Source organism: Littorina saxatilis, linkage group LG6 (genome assembly GCF_037325665.1).
Source record: "Littorina saxatilis isolate snail1 linkage group LG6, US_GU_Lsax_2.0, whole genome shotgun sequence".
Taxonomy (NCBI): domain Eukaryota; kingdom Metazoa; phylum Mollusca; class Gastropoda; order Littorinimorpha; family Littorinidae; genus Littorina; species Littorina saxatilis.
Genome location: NC_090250.1, coordinates 6,431,404 through 6,449,058, shown reverse-complemented (window position 1 = coordinate 6,449,058; position 17,655 = coordinate 6,431,404). Strand labels below are relative to the sequence as shown.

At 45.7% G+C, this 17,655-nt stretch overlaps 1 protein-coding gene across 3 annotated transcripts in view; it reads left to right on the top strand.

Moving 5' to 3' along the window:
* LOC138968364 (protein diaphanous homolog 2-like) overlaps window positions 1-17,655 on the top strand; it is an 85,279-nt gene that overhangs the window by 23,753 nt on the left and 43,871 nt on the right. For all 3 annotated transcript variants that reach the window (XM_070340915.1, XM_070340916.1, XM_070340917.1), the window contains exons 3-11: window positions 14-115; window positions 706-833; window positions 1,470-1,538; window positions 12,396-12,459; window positions 13,359-13,492; window positions 14,177-14,285; window positions 15,121-15,231; window positions 15,547-15,665; window positions 17,267-17,383. In XM_070340915.1, coding sequence (XP_070197016.1) covers window positions 14-115; window positions 706-833; window positions 1,470-1,538; window positions 12,396-12,459; window positions 13,359-13,492; window positions 14,177-14,285; window positions 15,121-15,231; window positions 15,547-15,665; window positions 17,267-17,383 — 953 coding nt within the window. The remainder of the gene's footprint in view (window positions 1-13; window positions 116-705; window positions 834-1,469; window positions 1,539-12,395; window positions 12,460-13,358; window positions 13,493-14,176; window positions 14,286-15,120; window positions 15,232-15,546; window positions 15,666-17,266; window positions 17,384-17,655) is intronic.

Genomic DNA, 17,655 nt, shown 5'->3' with positions numbered 1-17,655 from the left:
GTTGTGTTTTCAGGACGACATGAACCTGACGGAGGAGAAGAAAGCCCCGCTCAGAGTCCGGGACCTGGGCTTCAAACGCAGCATGCTCAGCATGCACATCAAGGGTACAGCCAAGGTACATCTGCACTGTTGTTAGCATGTCTAGGTGCATGGGCTTCAAACCCAACATGCATTTTATTTATATCAAGGGTGCAGCAAAAGCGCATCTGCACTTTAGTTTGTATGTGTAGGTGCTTGGGCTTCAAGCCCAACATGCATTATATAAAGAGTGCAACTAAGGTGTATTTGCACTATAATTAGGATGCATATTTGCAAGGGGAACATGGGCTACAAACCCAACATGCATTATATTAAGGGTGCAGCCAAAGTGCATCTATATATATATATATATATATATATGTATTTGCACGGGGGACATGGGCTTCAGTCCCAACATTATCTATATCAAGGGTACAGCTAAGGTGCATCTGCACTATAGTTAGCTTATGTAGGTGCATGGGGAACATGGGCTTCAAACCCAATATACATTATATCAAGAGTGCAGCCATTGTTGATGTCAAAGCAATGTAGAAATGTCACAAAAGTTGACAAGGAGATATATATGTGAACGAGTTGATAAACAAAGGGAAGTAATTTTAGTATGCGAAATAGTGACCAATGTTTGAAAGTGTTATTTGTCTGACTTTGGAAGCGGTGTGTGTTTAGCCCAGGGGAGGCGAGCTGGACAGTCCCCAGGCGTTTGTCCAAGAGTTACGCAACCCTGACCTGAAGGGGGAACGACGACTGAAGGTGCTGGAGTCGCTCCGAGTGTCCTTGACCAGCAAACCCGTCAGGTCAGCCAGCGTCTGTGTAATGCAGACTTTAAGTCACTTGTGGTTAACAATAACGTAACTGTCAGCCAAATCTGGCATTGCTCAATACAGCGCAGGTGTGGAGAGGCTTGCTGTCAAATAAGCTTACTACATAAAGACCGTTAATTAGACTAGTTTTTTGGCCTGTGGTAATGGACGCAACTTACGCATCTATTGACTACCACTACGGTACTATCTTCCTAACGGAAACAGGCTTATGCCCCTAATGCATAATGATTGAACACTGGATTGGCCGTCTTTGAGACATATGGCTTCATAGGTCAACTAAAACTCATATAGTGGAACCCCCCTTTTACCACCTCCACAAATCTGAGAAAATCCGGTCTGAAAATGGAGGTACATTTTACAGAGGTATTTAACAGAACATCTCTCTCTCTCTCTCTCTCTCTCTCTCTCTCTCTCTCTCTCTCTCTCTCTCTCTCTCTCTCTCTCTCTCTCTCTCTCTCTCTCTCTCTCTCTCTCTCTCTCTCTCTCTCTCTCTCTCTCTCTCCATCTCCACATCTCTTGTTTTTGTGTTTGCAAATAATGTTTGATTAAACCATTAATTGTTTATGCCGGTTGACTTGTGTAATGAGCTTGTACGTGTCTTTGTTTCAGCTGGGTGATAGAGTTTGGAGAGCAAGGGCTGAATGCAATACTGAGAAACTTGACATACTGTTGTGATAAGTAAGTATGGCTTCATACTCTGCCTTTGTAAAACCATTATCTCATACAGTAGTGTACAATTTACTAGTCAACTAAAATGTGCATATTCAAATATTGAACTTAGTCTCAGACGCATATTACAGAAACGTTTGTCCTTTTAACAAAATTCTAAATGTGGACTTGTGAACAGTGGATTGTCCTAACAATTAGCTCTGTTTAGCAATAACATACAGATTAAAAATATGAGTATATCCAGTCGGCATATTTCTGTTTGTTTATTTGTTTTGTTTTGTTTTAGGCTTCTTGGGAGTTTTAATGTGATGAGATATCTAGGAAAAGAGTAGATTTTATTTTGAGAGAGATACAGTTATACGTAGTGTCAAAAATGTTTCTGCTTTGATTGTGTTTTTGATGATTTCCTCGGACAACATTTGGCAAGCGTTATAACAGTTAAGGGTGGTGTGAATGCTGCTTCTAATACGATGGTGATATTTTCAGTTTTCCTGTTGAATCTCTTTGTCGACAACCCATAGAGGTTTTGTAAGTGTGGCCTCGAAGCCAGATTTGATTTTGATCCTGAAATTTATTTGGAAATAGTTTTTGTTGAAGGTTTTGTTCATTTTGTTTCTATATAATTGAACTTTCTCATAAGGGGATCAGTACTCTGGAAAACTCGTCAAACTTTATGTTCTCTAAATAAGCTGTCCATTTTGTTTAGCTAACAACAGTATGTATAATCGCCCATTCTAACCACCTCCCGGTGAAAGGCCTAAAACTTTATTAACAAAATGTCAGAGGAAATGTTTGAGGGAAGTAGAGGATGCTCTGTTCATGGCAATTGGCTTTGATGATAAGAAACTTGAAGGTTAACTCAGGCCTGCTTGTCAGCATTATCATTTGTATGTGGTAAATGTATCCTCCATATGCTTAAGCAATGGTTGAGGTATTATGCAAAGCTTCGATGACATCTACAGTTGTGTGAAATAGCAATGTTTGCAGGATTAGGAAAGCTGACCGTTTTCCACATTTTGAGGGTTAACGAATGACCAGATTCCCAAAAATTTACTTGCAGGAACAGTTATACATTTACAATGGTTTTGAATGCACTGATGTGCAAGAACTAAGAGTGTTTTAAGATTTTTAGGGAGCAAGAGTAATGTATTGTCAAAAATTAAACGCCCATAAATTTAATCTACATTTTTTATTTTTTGATAGTGTTTAAGATCATTTGCAATAATAGCAAACCTCGTGAAGCTAGGTTGCTGATACTTTCTCAGTTTCTTGATGGTTTAGACTGATGAGCCTCAACTAGCTTGGATCAGTGTTTCCGAACGCTTGTATAAGTTAATTGTATATTTTCAAATTGTGCCATTGAGCTAGACTAACTTGGCATTGTAACTGCTTTCAGGGATTTTCGATACGGCAGATGGTATGAGAATGTTGCTTGAGTGGGACATTTTCAGAGTGATCGTTTTGCCTGACAAGCGTTGTTTTCCCCTTCAGAAGTGAAGCTTTTATTAGCAGAGTTTTTGTTAGAGTGAAGTTGACGAATTCCGGAAATGACTGTAGGGTTTGTATGGGTTGTCAAAAAGTGAGTACCCTTGTTTTTTTCAGACAAAGTTACGACATGGGGTTCCTGTAGACGTGTATGTGACACACCCTTGCTAGTGACTGGACGGTAATCTCACAACGTTGGAAAGTTTCTCCATGTGACATTATTTCCCATGTGACATTATAGACCACGTGACATTATTTCCCACGTGACATTATAGACCACGTGACATTATAGACCACGTGACATTATAGCATTATAGACCACGTGACATTATAGACCGCGTGACATTATAGCATTATAGACCACGTGACATTATAGACCACGTGACATTATAGACCACGTGATATTATAGACCACGTGACATTATAGACCACGTGACATTATAGACCATGTGACATTATAGACCACGTGACATTATAGACCATGTGACATTATAGACCACGTGACATTATAGACCACGTGACATTATAGACCACGTGACATTATAGACCACGTGACATTATAGACCACGTGACATTATAGACCACGTGACATTATAGCATTATAGACCGTGTGACATTATAGACCGCGTGACATTATAGACCGCGTGACATTATAGCATTATAGACCACGTGACATTATAGACCGCGTGACATTATAGACCATGTGACATTATAGACCGCGTGACATTATAGACCACGTGACATTATAGACCACGTGACATTATAGACCGCGTGACATTATAGACCGCGTGACATTATAGACCGCGTGACATTATAGACACGTGACATTATAGACCACGTGACATTATAGACCACGTGACATTATAGACCAGACATTATAGACCACGTGACATTATAGACCACGTGACATTATAGACCACGTGACATTATAGACCACGTGACATTATAGACCAGACATTATAGACCACGTGACATTATAGACCAGTCACTAGCAAGGCGGTGTGTCTCATACATGTGTACAAAAACAACTTATGGTAATTTTGTCCGAGAAATAGCAAGGTTACTCACTCTTTCCCAAGCCATAAAATCCTGACAGAGTTATTTCCAAAAATGGTCTATTTCCTGCATGATTGTCCTTGTCTGATTTTTCCTGCTGCAAGTACTGTCTGATTCATAGAATTTTTTGAAGTTTTAAAGTTTTTGTAATACAGAATTTTGTGTGACTTGTGACGGTTTTCTGAAATAAAAATTGCATGAGGCTGTAGCTTTTTTTCAAATGGACTACTTCAAAGCCTGGGATTTCTTTTCTCGATTTGATTTTTTAAATTTTGTTTCAAGTAAACACATTTTTTTAATTGTACTAACAAGTATGCAGATATGTGAATTTGTGTGTGTGTCTGTATGGGACATACTCTTGTGTCTGGAAACAGATCTGCAGGGTTTAGCCTGGGAACAAAGGGCAATGGTACATTTGTCCCCCTCAATCAAAATCCGATGGGACATAGTCGAAGGCAAGAAGCGCCTAATAGAAGCATGTGTGCATTTTGTCCAAAGATGCAAAATGGTGCAATATGGTGTTATCTGTGTGTGTGTGTGTGTGTGTAATCCGATGTAAAGTGTACATTAAATATCATATTCTTACTCCGAATCACATTAGCATTGAGTCACCTGAGATGCTTATCACTGAAAAACGCTTACCCGGCTAAAGAATTTAAAGGGAAGCAACCCCATCACCAAAACGAAAGTGAAAGTAGCTTTGGTAATGGGCCAGCACACCGGGAGTTACCTCCCATACGGGTGTATGCCACGTCACTTCCTCTAGGAACACGTGCCTATTCTCATACGTCTTTTTCACCTCGGAGAGGACGGTTCACTTTTTGACGCTCTGTGGCTGACCTTGTGTGTTTGAGTGACACCCGCCGGCCACGTTACCCAGCTTTTCTGCTCGCCTTGCCTACAGTTTGGTGAGCTCGTTCCCGTTTGTTGTTGGTTGTTTGCGCTGTTTCGTTACTGTACGTTGTCCGTTTTTTACGGACTTGTGTGTCAGTGACTTGCGTGTTTCGCCATTTTGTTGTGTGAGTTAGTTAGCTAACTCGTGTGACTTTGCTAGTAGCTCTGCGTGCCCTCTTTCTGTTTGGGCAAGTGTAGCTTTAGTATTTTGTTGACGCGTAAGCGTGTGTGTTTACTGTGTTTTCAGTCGTTTAGACTTACGTTTCAGTAAATCTTTTTACTTTGCCACGTGTTGTTGACGTTCGTGTCAGTGTTTTGCGTGTCGCCATTTTGTTGTGTGAGTTAGTTTTCTAGCTCGTGTGACTTTGTTCGTAGCTCTCCGTGCCTCTGCTTTTTGTGGGGCAAGTTTAGCTATAGTATTTTGTAAACGCATTAGTGCGTGTGTTTACTGAATTTTCCAGTCGTTTAGACTTATGTTTCAGTAAATTTTTTCGCGTTGCCACGTGTTGTTGTCAACATGTCTGATTCAGACAAGCGCCGTGGCAAGTCGGACCCCAAGGGGAAAATTAAGCCTAAGTCTTCCTCTTCCAAAGCAACGTTACTTGTTACAGACCAAGAGCGTAACACTTTGTTGGCTGTACCAATTTCGGCGCCTAGCGCTGTTACTACTTCTGCTTCTTTTGCGGCGCCTAGCGCTACTGTTACTTCTGCACCTGTCTCTACATCGGAGACTTCGTCATCGTTGTTAGCACCTGGACAAGGTGCGTTGGTTTCCTCTCTGTTAAAGTCACTGGTTCCGGAAATCCGCAGCTTGGTGCAGGCAGAATTTCAGCGTTCCGTCGCCAGCAGTTCGGCGTTTCCGGCATCTGGCAGTGACGTCCGGGCATTGGCTTCCGTGTCTTTGTCCTCCACTTCCGGCTTGGAGCAGCGTCCTCCCTCTTCAGCGTCGGCTGGTAAGCAGAGCTGGTCCGATAGCCCTCGTGAGGCGCCTGGACGTTCTCCTTCGGGGGACAGCTCTTTCGCATCGGGTCACGACCGATACCTTGCTGATCTTTCATTTCCGGCGATAACCTACGAGGCCCCGGACTTGATCGAACAGCGGCGGCAGTCGGTTTCGACTGCCGCATTTCCGGCACTTGCCGGAAGTGATGATCCGTCCGCTCCGGCACGCTACGGCGGTCGCGGCAGGATGGAGTATTCACTGACTTCCGGTCCTTCCGGATCGCGAAGTCAATCAGTGCAGTCTTCACTTCCGCATTTTGCGGTTCCGTTGACTACACTTCCGGTTTCGGCCGGAAACGCTTCTTCCTCTTCTGGTGGTTCCTTCCGGATACCAGATAGTGGATTACAGCGTGCGCCTTCCGGCTTTCAAGCGCCTAGGCTTGAGCAGGCATCACTCCACTCAGTCGGGGGAGTGACGTCAGCTCATCCAGCTCCGGTTTTTGCGGATGGTCGTCCTGCTTACCCTTTACCTTCACAGGGTTTTGGGCGGCAGGATGACGTTAGTGCTCAGGCTTTTCCGGTTTCCGGTTTGCCAGGGCATGCTTCTGCTTCCGGAACTGGTGACTTCGGTCATGGTTCCACGTGTGACTATTCTGATGCTCCATCAGTGGTCAGCGAGGAGTCGCGGGGCGTGTTTCCGTCGAAGCTCAAGGCTGTTCTTGACGTCGCGGCGGAAGTAACGTCTCGTTATTTTCCTGAAGGGGTGGTGGCTGCGGACTCTTCCGCATCATTCGTTCCTTCTGCCATGGCGGACTTCCGGCCGGCACAGGAAGATGTTTCTTCCTTCCGGTTCGCCGAGTCTCCGTCAGTGGCTTACCAACTTTCGCATTCACTGGTTCGTCCAGCACATGCGGGGAGTGGTATTCGGCCAGTGCCTGTTCCGTTACTGCTTCCTTTTGGTCCAGTTCCGGAATCAGCTCAGCAGTGGGTGGCTTCAGCTGCCCAAGCCTCTTCCTTCGTGCCTACGGCCAATAGGAAGCTTGGCATGCCCAATCAGAGCCAGAGTTGGCTGGCGTCTTTTGCACTCCCTAGGGCTACCCTTCCGGTTTCCCGGGAATTGCTGCCTCTTCTGACTAAACCGATCAAGCGTGATTCGGTTTTGCCGGTTTCCGAGGCTTCCCTCCTCTCTGCTGAGGAGGTTGGACGTCGGCAGATCGAACTGTCCTCCATTGCGGAGACTCTCGTTCGGGCTCTGTCTCGGGCATTGACCGATTCGCTGGTTCCTTTCACTCTCAGTGAAGAACAGAATGCGGACGATGTCTCTGCGCTTTTGACCGCATTGGCCAAGGTCAATGAGGAACAATTGCGTCTTTCCTCCCTGCAGTACACCCAAGCGGTACTCTGCAGGAGGGATCTCTTCCTCTCGCAGTCCCAATTCACGGAACTGGCTACTAGGGAGACCTTGAGAGTCTCCCCGGTCTCAGAGGAGTCTCTCTTCTGTCCGCTGGCACTGGATGCCAGACAGAAGGAGATTCAGTCAAACAAGGACAGTCAGTTCCTTGACTACACTCTGAAGGGGGTGAAACAGTCTCAGCCTTCTAAACAGAAGCAGGCTCAGACATCGTCTAACCCCAAGCCAGCTCAGAAGCGGCAGGCTCCGCCGGCCGCTCGTGGTGGGAAGAAGAGGACGGCATCGGGGAGGGGGCGTGGCGGCTCTGGAAGTAAGCCACACCCCCAATGAAGCGCTCCCGATCTCACCTCCCTCCCGCCCTCCACCTTGGTGATGGCGGGAGGCCCCTCCCGGGCACTTTCTCGTTGGATGTCGGTAGTAGACAGCCAATGGATTGTGGGAGTGGTGAGATCGGGCTTCCGTCTACTCTGGCGGGAGGAAAAGGCGCCTCTTACCCGAGTGCCTCCGCGGTTCAAGCCCCCCTTCTCGCAGGAAGCACGTTCCGTCTTGCAGTCGGAAATTGCCTCCCTGGAGCAGAAGGGCGCGGTGGAGAGAGTTCGGGTCCACAGCTCCCTGGGATTTTACGGGCGTCTGTTCGCTGTTCCCAAAGCATCAGGAGGATGGCGTCCCGTGTTGGATTTATCTCTCCTCAATACTTTCTTGAGGGAGATAAAATTCAAGATGGAGACGTCAGCCTCTGTCCGAGACTCTCTCCGCCCAGGAGACTGGGTGACCTCGATCGATCTCACGGACGCATACTTTCACATTCTTATGCATCCGGCCGACCGGAAATGGCTTCGTTTCCGGTGGGGAGATCAGATCTACCAGTTTTGCGCACTCCCTTTCGGGCTGTCTCTCGCACCATGGATTTTCACCATGGTGGTGAGACAGGTCTGTGCACTGGTGAGGTCCCAGGGTATCCGTCTGCGGGCTTATCTGGACGACTGGCTCATCATGAACCAGTCCCAGAGCGGCTGTTCGCAGGATACCCTGACGGTTCTTCGAGAATCCAACTCGTTGGGGTTCTCGATCAACCGGGTAAAGTCGGAGCTGACCCCGTCACAGACATTCACTTATCTGGGGATGTCTTTCGACACGGTCGCTTGGACTGTCCAGCCTTCTCAGAGAAGGGTGGACAAGCTCCAAGCCCAGATTCGCTCCACTTTACCTCTCCTGATGGCTTTCATCCGCTCGCTCGCCTCCATCTTGGGGCAGATGGGCCGGGTCCACAAACGTCCGCTTCAGTTCGCGCTGAAGCCGTTTGTGGACTCTCCTCTGGTGGACTGGGACGCCCTCATCCCTTTGCAGGGATGGTTCCAGTCTGCGACCCTTCCGTGGTTGGACACGGAGTGGGTCTGCAGAGGTGTTCCGATCGTCGTGCCCCTCCCCGACCTGGACCTCTTTACAGATGCGTCCAGGGAGGGTTGGGGGGCACATACAGATCTTCAGACTACTTCCGGTCTGTGGACGACGGAGCAGTCCTTGTGGCACATCAACTTGCTGGAGCTAGAGGCAGTTGCTCTAGCTCTGGCCAAGTTTCTGCCCTCCCTGTACGCCAAACATGTTCGTCTGTTTACAGACAACATGACAGTGGCGGCGTACATCAACAAGCAGGGAGGCTCGCGGTCCCCGTCTCTCTCGGAGAGGGCTTGCGAGATCCTGGTGTGGTGCTTTCAGCATCATATCACGATCTCGGCCAGGTACCTTCCAGGGAGGCTGAACACTTTGGCAGATGCGCTCAGTCGTTCCGGTACAGTGCTTCAGTCGGAGTGGACGATCACTCACGGGGCACTGCTTCGCCTTTGGGCCCAGGTCCAAAAGCCTCTGGTGGACCTTTTTGCCACAAGGTACTCAAAGAGGCTTCCGGTGTTCGTCTCGCCATTCCCGGACCCTCAGGCATGGCGAGTGAACGCTCTGGACTTTCCCTGGACGGGTCTGGAGGCGTACGCCTTTCCTCCCTTTCCGTTACTCAGCCGAGTAATCCGGAAAGCGGAGATGGAGGAGCCGGCCCTTCTTCTTCTGGTCGCTCCTCTGTGGCCGTCGCAGGTCTGGTTTCCAGATCTTCTTCGGCTCGCCCAAGGGCCCCCCATTCCTCTCGCACTCGTGCGAGGGGAACTAGTGCAGCCCCGAACAGGCATTCCACACGAGGAGCCCAGTCTTCTGAAGCTTCACGTGTGGAAGTTGTTCGGGACTCGCTGAAGCGCTCTGGGGCGTCGTCTTTGACTCTGGACTTGGTGGCTCGCTCGCATAGAGCGTCCACCTCTTCAGTTTATGCTTCCCACTGGAAGGCATGGACTGCCTGGTGTTCAGCTAGAGGGGTGAGTTCGGTGGCTCCGCGCTCTATTCAGGTCGCTAACCACCTCTCTTTCATGTCTTCGCAGGGCGCCTCAGTCTCCTCGTTGAGGGTCCGGCGCTCCGCTATCTCGGCGACTCTTAAGCAGATTGGTCGTTCTGTTCGAGTCGGGGGTGTTATAGCTGCAGTCATTAAAGGGGCTGCTCTTAAGGAAGCTAAAGCTCGTTTGCCCGCTCCCAAGTGGGACTTGTTTTTAATCCTGGAATTCCTTCGTTCTGCGGATTTTGAGCCTTTAAGCGAGGCCAGTCTGTTCAATGTCACTCGCAAAGCGCTGTTTCTCCTTTTGTTGGCTACGGCCCGACGGGGTAGCGAGGTCCACGCCCTGTCGGGTCAGCCTGGAGATATCTCCTTTGAGCCGGACGGTTCCGCATCTTTGCGTTTCCGGCCTGATTTCCTGGCCAAGAATCAGTCTCCGGGGCAGGCCTCTCCGCTGGTTAGAGTTAAGGCTCTGACCAGCGCGTTGGCCCCGGATGACCCCGATTCGGTCAATTGCCCTGTGAGGGCACTTCGTCTGTACTTAGCCCGGACTCAGCCGATTCGGTCTAGTTCTCAGAAGTTGTTGTTTATCTCTCTCCTTACTAGGCGCGAGAAAGATTTGTCGAAGGTAACGTTGGCCCGGTGGGTGTCCTCGCTCATCAAGCAGGCTTATGAGTGGAGTCGCACAAAGAGGGGGGGGGTTATGCCCTCCTTGCCACTTGACTCGGCCCGAGCCCATGAAACGAGGGCGTGGGCATCCTCTCTGGCAGTTCTGCGCTCCAGACGTCTAGAGGAGGTGCTGACAACTGCGTATTGGCGTTCCGAAGATGTTTTTATAAACTTTTATCTTCGGGACGTCACAGCTCTTCGACAGGATGGCTCCAGAGGCCTTCCAGCGCTCATAGCAGCAGGCCAGTTCCTGTCCAGAACTTGATGGTGAGTTTTGATTCATTTCTAGCCCACCGCCTTGTTGATGTTATCTGCTAATGTGATTCGGAGTAAGAATATGATATTTAAATTTTCATTTAATTAATATACTTACCCGAATCACATACTGTATTCCCTCCCACCTGCCCCGCTTATGGTTTTAAGATTTTTTAAAGCCGTATGAGAATAGGCACGTGTTCCTAGAGGAAGTGACGTGGCATACACCCGTATGGGAGGTAACTCCCGGTGTGCTGGCCCATTACCAAAGCTACTTTCACTTTCGTTTTGGTGATGGGGTTGCTTCCCTTTAAATTCTTTAGCCGGGTAAGCGTTTTTCAGTGATAAGCATCTCAGGTGACTCAATGCTAATGTGATTCGGGTAAGTATATTAATTAAATGAAAATTTATTTAGGAAATTTTCCATTTGGTGGCGCAGTGGTACGTAATCTCAATGCGCCCTTTGACGCACTGAAGGGAATTGTGATGGGACATTTTCAGATTTAATGCGCCAATGGTGCAGGGCGCACTAGTAAATGAAACCCTGGATCTGCAATGTGTTGTTATACTGAGTCGAAGCATATTCCTTAAGTAAAAAAAACCATTTGACAGGCTATTTTGTTTGTCAGCAAGCATAATTCTAATTTTTGAATTGTCTTTGGCTTGAGTACCATGCGTGGTTTTTTGAGTCACTTGAGAAAAAGTGACTCTATGTAATCGGTCAGTGTTAGTCTGTCCGGCCGGCCGTCCGGCCGGCCGGCCGTAGACACCACCTTAACGTTGGACTTTTCTCGGAAACTATCAAAGCGATCGGGCTCATATTTTGTTTAGTCGTGACCTCCAATGACCTCTACACTTTAACGATGGTTTCGTTGACCTTTGACCTTTTTCAAGGTCACAGGTCAGCGTCAAAGGAAAAATTAGACATTTTATATCTTTGACAAAGTTCATCGGATGTGATTGAAACTTTGTAGGATTATTCTTTACATCAAAGTATTTACATCTGTAGCCTTTTACGAACGTTATCAGAAAAACAAGGGAGATAACTAGCCTTTTCTGTTCGGCAACACACAACTTAACGTTGGGCTTTTCTCGGAAACTATAAAAGTGACCGGGCTCAAATTTTATGTGAACGTGACTCATTGTGTTGTGAATAGCAATTTCTTCCTGTCCATCTGATGCCTCATATAATATTCAGAACTGCGAAAGTGACTCGATCGAGCGTTTGCTCTTCTTGTTTTTTTACAGTAAGTGGCGAATTCAATTTACATAACCTGGTTTTGGGTTGAAAAAAAGTTTGACTGTGTGTAAAGTTTTAAAATAGACAAACATCTGACTGTGGAAGACTTGTTGTCAAATATTGAATCTGAAGCAAGTTAACATGGCGGCAGTAAATCTGATGTGCATTTTTTCAAAAGAAAAACAAACATAATTATGGAGTGGACACAACATAAATGACAGTATCTGCCGGAGATACTGCCTTCGTCTTTCAAAACTGCAGGCACATGACTGCTGATTTTTGACTGAGATGCCAAGGCCGCTGGTCTATATAATCAATGACATCATGTATTCGCCTCAACAATATGGGGCGCAACTCTTACCTAGCTCATAAAAAATACACAAAAACAGAGTTACATGTATTTCCCAACATTGTCTGTTTCAGGGCTAATGGCAGGGGTGTCAATTTCATGCAACTGTCAAAAAACAATGTGCTTTGTCATTTGTGTAGATGTCTTGTGGTGAAATGATGTTCCAAAGTGGAAATATTCAGTTTGTTATCTTGCAGTAAAACGGAGAGAAGGAGTACCTACGAGTGTGTGCGCTGTCTCAAGGCCTACATGAACAACAAGGTCAGTGCAGGATACGTTTTGTAGTACATTTTACATTGTCACCCATGTCAATTTAGGATGAAGGCTGCATGCTTGTTGTTCAGGTTTGCTGGGTGTGCTTCAGTCTTGAATACAGTGGAGTATCAGTGTGTTCATTCCCATTGCAGAACTTAGGTTAAAGAATTAGAAGATGTTCCCTGTAAAAAGTCAGCCAGCATCAGCAAGGCTAAGTCTGTGTTGTGTGGTTGAATCCTAAAGAAAGATTGCATCTCGTGCCTCAACAGTTTCAAAGTTGACCAAGTTGTTGTGAACCGTGTGTGAGTGTGTCTAGGATGTAACTCACAGCAATACAACCATCAGCAAGCTAGCGTGTTGTGTCAATAAATCCTGGAAATGTAATAAGATTGTTTCACATCTCATCTTTTTCCCAGCTAGCCAAGCAAGTTGCATGGATGCAACTCTGCCGGCTACACGCCGGCAGCCGGTTTTTGGTTTCATCGGCTGCCAATGTTTTTGTTCCAGGAGAGGTTTTTTTTGGCATTTTAAATACTAAAAAAGCTGGACCCCAACTTTTGCCGGTTTTTGGAATTTTCCAGGTTGCACCCATGAAGTTGTGGTTAACCATGTGTGAGTGGGTCTAGAATGTAACTGATCAAACCGCAACCATCAGCAAGCTAGTTTGTGTTGTATTGCTTTCTCCGAGCTAGCCAAGTTGTTGTAAATATTGTGTGAGTGGATCTAGAATGTTAACTGATCAAACTGCAACCATCAAGCAAGTTAGTGTGTGTTGTGTTGCTAAATCCTAAGATAAGACGGTTTCACGTCTCATCTTACTCCGAGCTAGCCACGTTGTGGTGAACCGTGTGAGCGATGTTTGCATGGCCTCCAGTCTGCATGCTGTGTCTTGTCTGTCGTTACAGTTCGGGCTGAAGCAGATTATTCACCACGAAGAGGCGTTGACAATATTGTCACGCACGGTCGATCCCGCAGACCTGCCCACCATGCTGGAGGCTGTAAGACTATTGGCTGCCATGTGTCTCGTTCCACCCAATGGGTAAGTCACAAGTCACGGTACGCCGCCGTCCATGTCAGGATCAGAAGCTTGTGGCAAAATGGTAACCAAGCAAAGATTGTGTGTTAACTCTTGTCTTAGAATTTGTTGTAAGAACTTGCAGTGCATTCACTTAATCTCCAAATGATCGTAGCAAGCATGCTGAAACACTCCCAGGAACTGGATCAAAAACAACAAGAACATAGTCTTCAAGCTTGAGAATAAGTCGTGTGTTTCATTCCCTTCATAGATCATCCACATGTGTGTAGAGAAGGTTCATGATCAGGCCATGCACAGTTGTCATGTAACAAGTATTTTGTAATCAAACTCCCATTTTTGCTTGTTCTCAATTTTATTGCATATTTATTTGACTCCATCCACCTTAAAGCATGGTACATGTATTTTAGCATGCTACACATTAAGTAGGTTTCACATTTTACAAGGTTTTTTAAAAATTAGGTTTTAGCCCTACGGGGCTAAGAAACCACACAACAGTTAAATTAATGGAATATTGAACAGGAAAGCAGACATACTAATCACAAACCATGACAATTAACAACGTCATGCAAAATCCATACAAAATACCTTTCAATTCAAAATGAACGAAACAAACTTGAGTTGTGTGTGTTTGCAGCCACGAGAACATGTGTGAATAGAAAGGACTAATTTCATTGTGTGTGTTTGCAGCCACGAAAAAGTGTTGGAGGGAATCACGGTGTGTGGGGAGATTCGCGGCCAGGAGCGCTTTGTGCCCGTCATTATGGGCATGGGCATGAGAGACAACCAAGCCATGCAGGTCAGTGTGTTCTCAATACAGGAGGGGGGGGGAATCACAGTGTGTTCTCAATACAGTGGAACCCCCCCCCCCCCCCCTTCAGGACCTCCACAAATCTGAGAAAATCATGTCTTAAAAAGGAAGGAGCATTAAAATGGAGGTAATTTTACAGAGGTCATGAACAGAACTTCTGAAAAAACTGGGTCTTTAAAGGGAAATAATAAGTCTTTGATTTGGGGTCTTAAAAAGGAGGTTCCACTGTATATGATGATGATGATGATGATGATGATGATGATGATGATGATGATGATGATAACAACAGTTATGATGATGAACCGATCATTTCAGTCAGAAATGTTGTTCTAACTACACCATTTATTTGTATGAGGTGTCTCAAGCATCCAGATGCCATGTCCAGTTTCCAAAATGTCTACAAGCTTTTGTCTACAGGCCGATTGGCATCTGACTTTGAAGATGTCTTCCTTTAATTCATGTACACCACCACCCATTCCCAAAGGACAATAAGTATACCAAATACCCAAATAAAGATGTTATTTGTGTCGCACTGAATGACATGTTGCGTGTGTCACCACCCATTCCCAAAGGACAATAAGTATACCAAATACCAAACTAAAGATGTTATTTGTGTCGCACTGAATGACGTGTTACGTGTGTCACCACCCATTCTCAAAGGACAATAAATATACCAAATACCCAAATAAAGATGTTATTTGTGTCGCACTGAATGACGTGTTATGTGTGTCACCACCCATTCCCAAAGGACAATAAGTATACCAAATACCAAACTAAAGACGTTATTTGTGTCGCACTGAATGACGTGTTGTGTGTGTTTCAGGTGGCATGTGTTCAGCTAGTCAACGCCATCATCAGTACACCAGACGACCTTGACCTCAGGTTACACCTGCGAAACGAGCTCATGAGGACTGGATTGAACGACCTTTTGCCCGTGAGTTTATATTGCATACTTGTCATGTGTGTGTGGGTGCGTGCATGCATGCGTGTGTGTGTGTCATTTATAGAACTCATGTAATAAAAGTATATGTGGTAACAAAAAACAAAAAATTTTCCCCCAAAAAATTAAAATGAAATGAAAACTATCACTTCTTGTTTTCAAGTAGATAAACACTTCCTAAAAAGTTCCACTTTAAATGCATTTTTGAAAGCTGGTAGTGCGTTTAAAAGCTTATGCAGCTTTGTATCCAGAGGGATTTATTTCAAACATTTAAAGGATGATTGAATACTTGAGCATGATGTGTTTCAGTTCTTGGACCAAACCCAAGAGGAGGAACTCAGCACACATCTCAACATCTTCCACGAGCACAAAGAGGAGGATATGGATGAGTTCTCTCATCGCTATGACAACATCCGCATGGAGCTCGAATATCCTTTCACATGTTTTAGCTACGAGAGAAATATTTTTCTGCATTTGTAATCTTTCGTTCTTTCCCTGCATTCATTTACAGTACATTATGTAAAATAGTCCGAAAGCCTGGTAAGAATCATGTGCACATAGTGAGCTCCTTACTTTACTGATGCTGTTTTTTTGGCCCTCTGGGCGAGCCACAGGTGGAAAACTACTGGAAAACTAAAATGGTATGATGAAATGACATATAGAGCACCTCAAAAAGTATAAGAAATGTTTCTGTTCCCTTCGACCTGCAGGCCAGCCAACTTGGCACTGGACACCGTGTTAGCGTGAACCATAAAGGAGGTGTACATGTATTGAATGAATCATCCCATGGAATTGGAAACTCAAAAAAATGTTGGGCAGAATGTTCATACCCAACACAGCGTTGTTCTCAATCCTGGGGTCTTCCATCACTGACGGGGCGGGGATATAGCTCAGTTGGTAGTGCGCTGGATTTGTATTCAGTTGGCCGCTGACAGCGTGAGTTCGTCCCCACGTTCGGCGGAAATTTATTTCACAGAGTCAACTTTGTGTGCAGACTCTCTTCGGTGTCCGAACACCACCCGTGTACACTACATTGGGTGTGCACGTTAAAGATCCCACGATTGACAAAAGGGTCTTTCCTGGCAAAATTGCTTAGGCACAGTTAATAATTGTCTACCTATACCCGTGTGATTTGGAATAATAGGCCGTGAAAGGTAAATATGCGCCAAAATGGCTGCAATCTACTGGCCGTATAAAATTCCATCTCACACGGCATCATTGCAGAGCGCCTAGAACTGTACCCACGGAATATGCGCGATATAAGCCTCATATTGATTGATTGACGCATACTTTTTTTATCCAACGCATTCGACCCTGGCCAGGTGAGCCTGGAGTTCGGGGGGTTATAGAAACAGGAAAATACCAAGCACGCATCCCTAGAAATCAGGGTTTGGTTGGCTAAATGGCGGGATAAAAATACCAAGCACGCATCCCTAGAAATCAGGGTTTGGTTGGCTAAATGGCGGGATAAAAATACCCAGCACGCATCCCTAGAAATGAGGGTTTGGTTGGCTAAATGGCGGGATAAAAACGGGGCATCCAGAGAAATGAGGGTTTGGTTGGCTAAATGGCGGGATAAAAACGGTCATATCCCTAGAAATGAGGGTTTGGTTGGCTAAATGGCGGGATAAAAATACCCAGCACGCATCCCTAGAAATCAGGGTTTGGTTGGCTAAATGGCGGGATAAAAATACCAAGCACGCATCCCTAGAAATCAGGGTTTGGTTGGCTAAATGGCGGGATAAAAATACTAAGCACGCATCCCTAGAAATCAGGGTTTGGTTGGCTGAATGGCGGGATAAAAATACCAAGCACGCATCCCTAGAAATCAGGGTTTGGTTGGCTAAATGGCGGGATAAAAACGGTCATCCCTAGAAATCAGGGTTTGGTTGGCTGAATGGCGGGATAAAACGGTCATACAAATAAAACCCCACTTGTGCACAAAATAAGAGTGTACATGGAAGTTTCAGCCCATGAACGCAGAATACGTTCCCAAAGTATCAGTGTGTTGTCCTTGACTGCCTGTCACTGACTCTGAGGGGTGCTTCAAGATGCTGTTGAGCAGCGTCAAGGAAACCATCGCTGAGCCCTACTTCCTGTCCATCATGCAACACTTGCTGTCCATACGCGACGACGTCTTTGCCAGGTGAGGCGTCAACATGATACAATACAATACCGTACAATACAATACAATACAATTTAATACAATACAATACAATACAATACCGTACAATACAATACAATACAATTTAATACAATACAATACAATGCTGTACAATACAATACAACGCAATACAATACAATACAATACAATACGTGCAGCACCTGCTGTCCATACGTGACGACGTCTTTACACATTTTCTTGCATGTCTTCTTTTTATCCTGCATTCCTTTGATACAGACCACCTTTTCAGACCT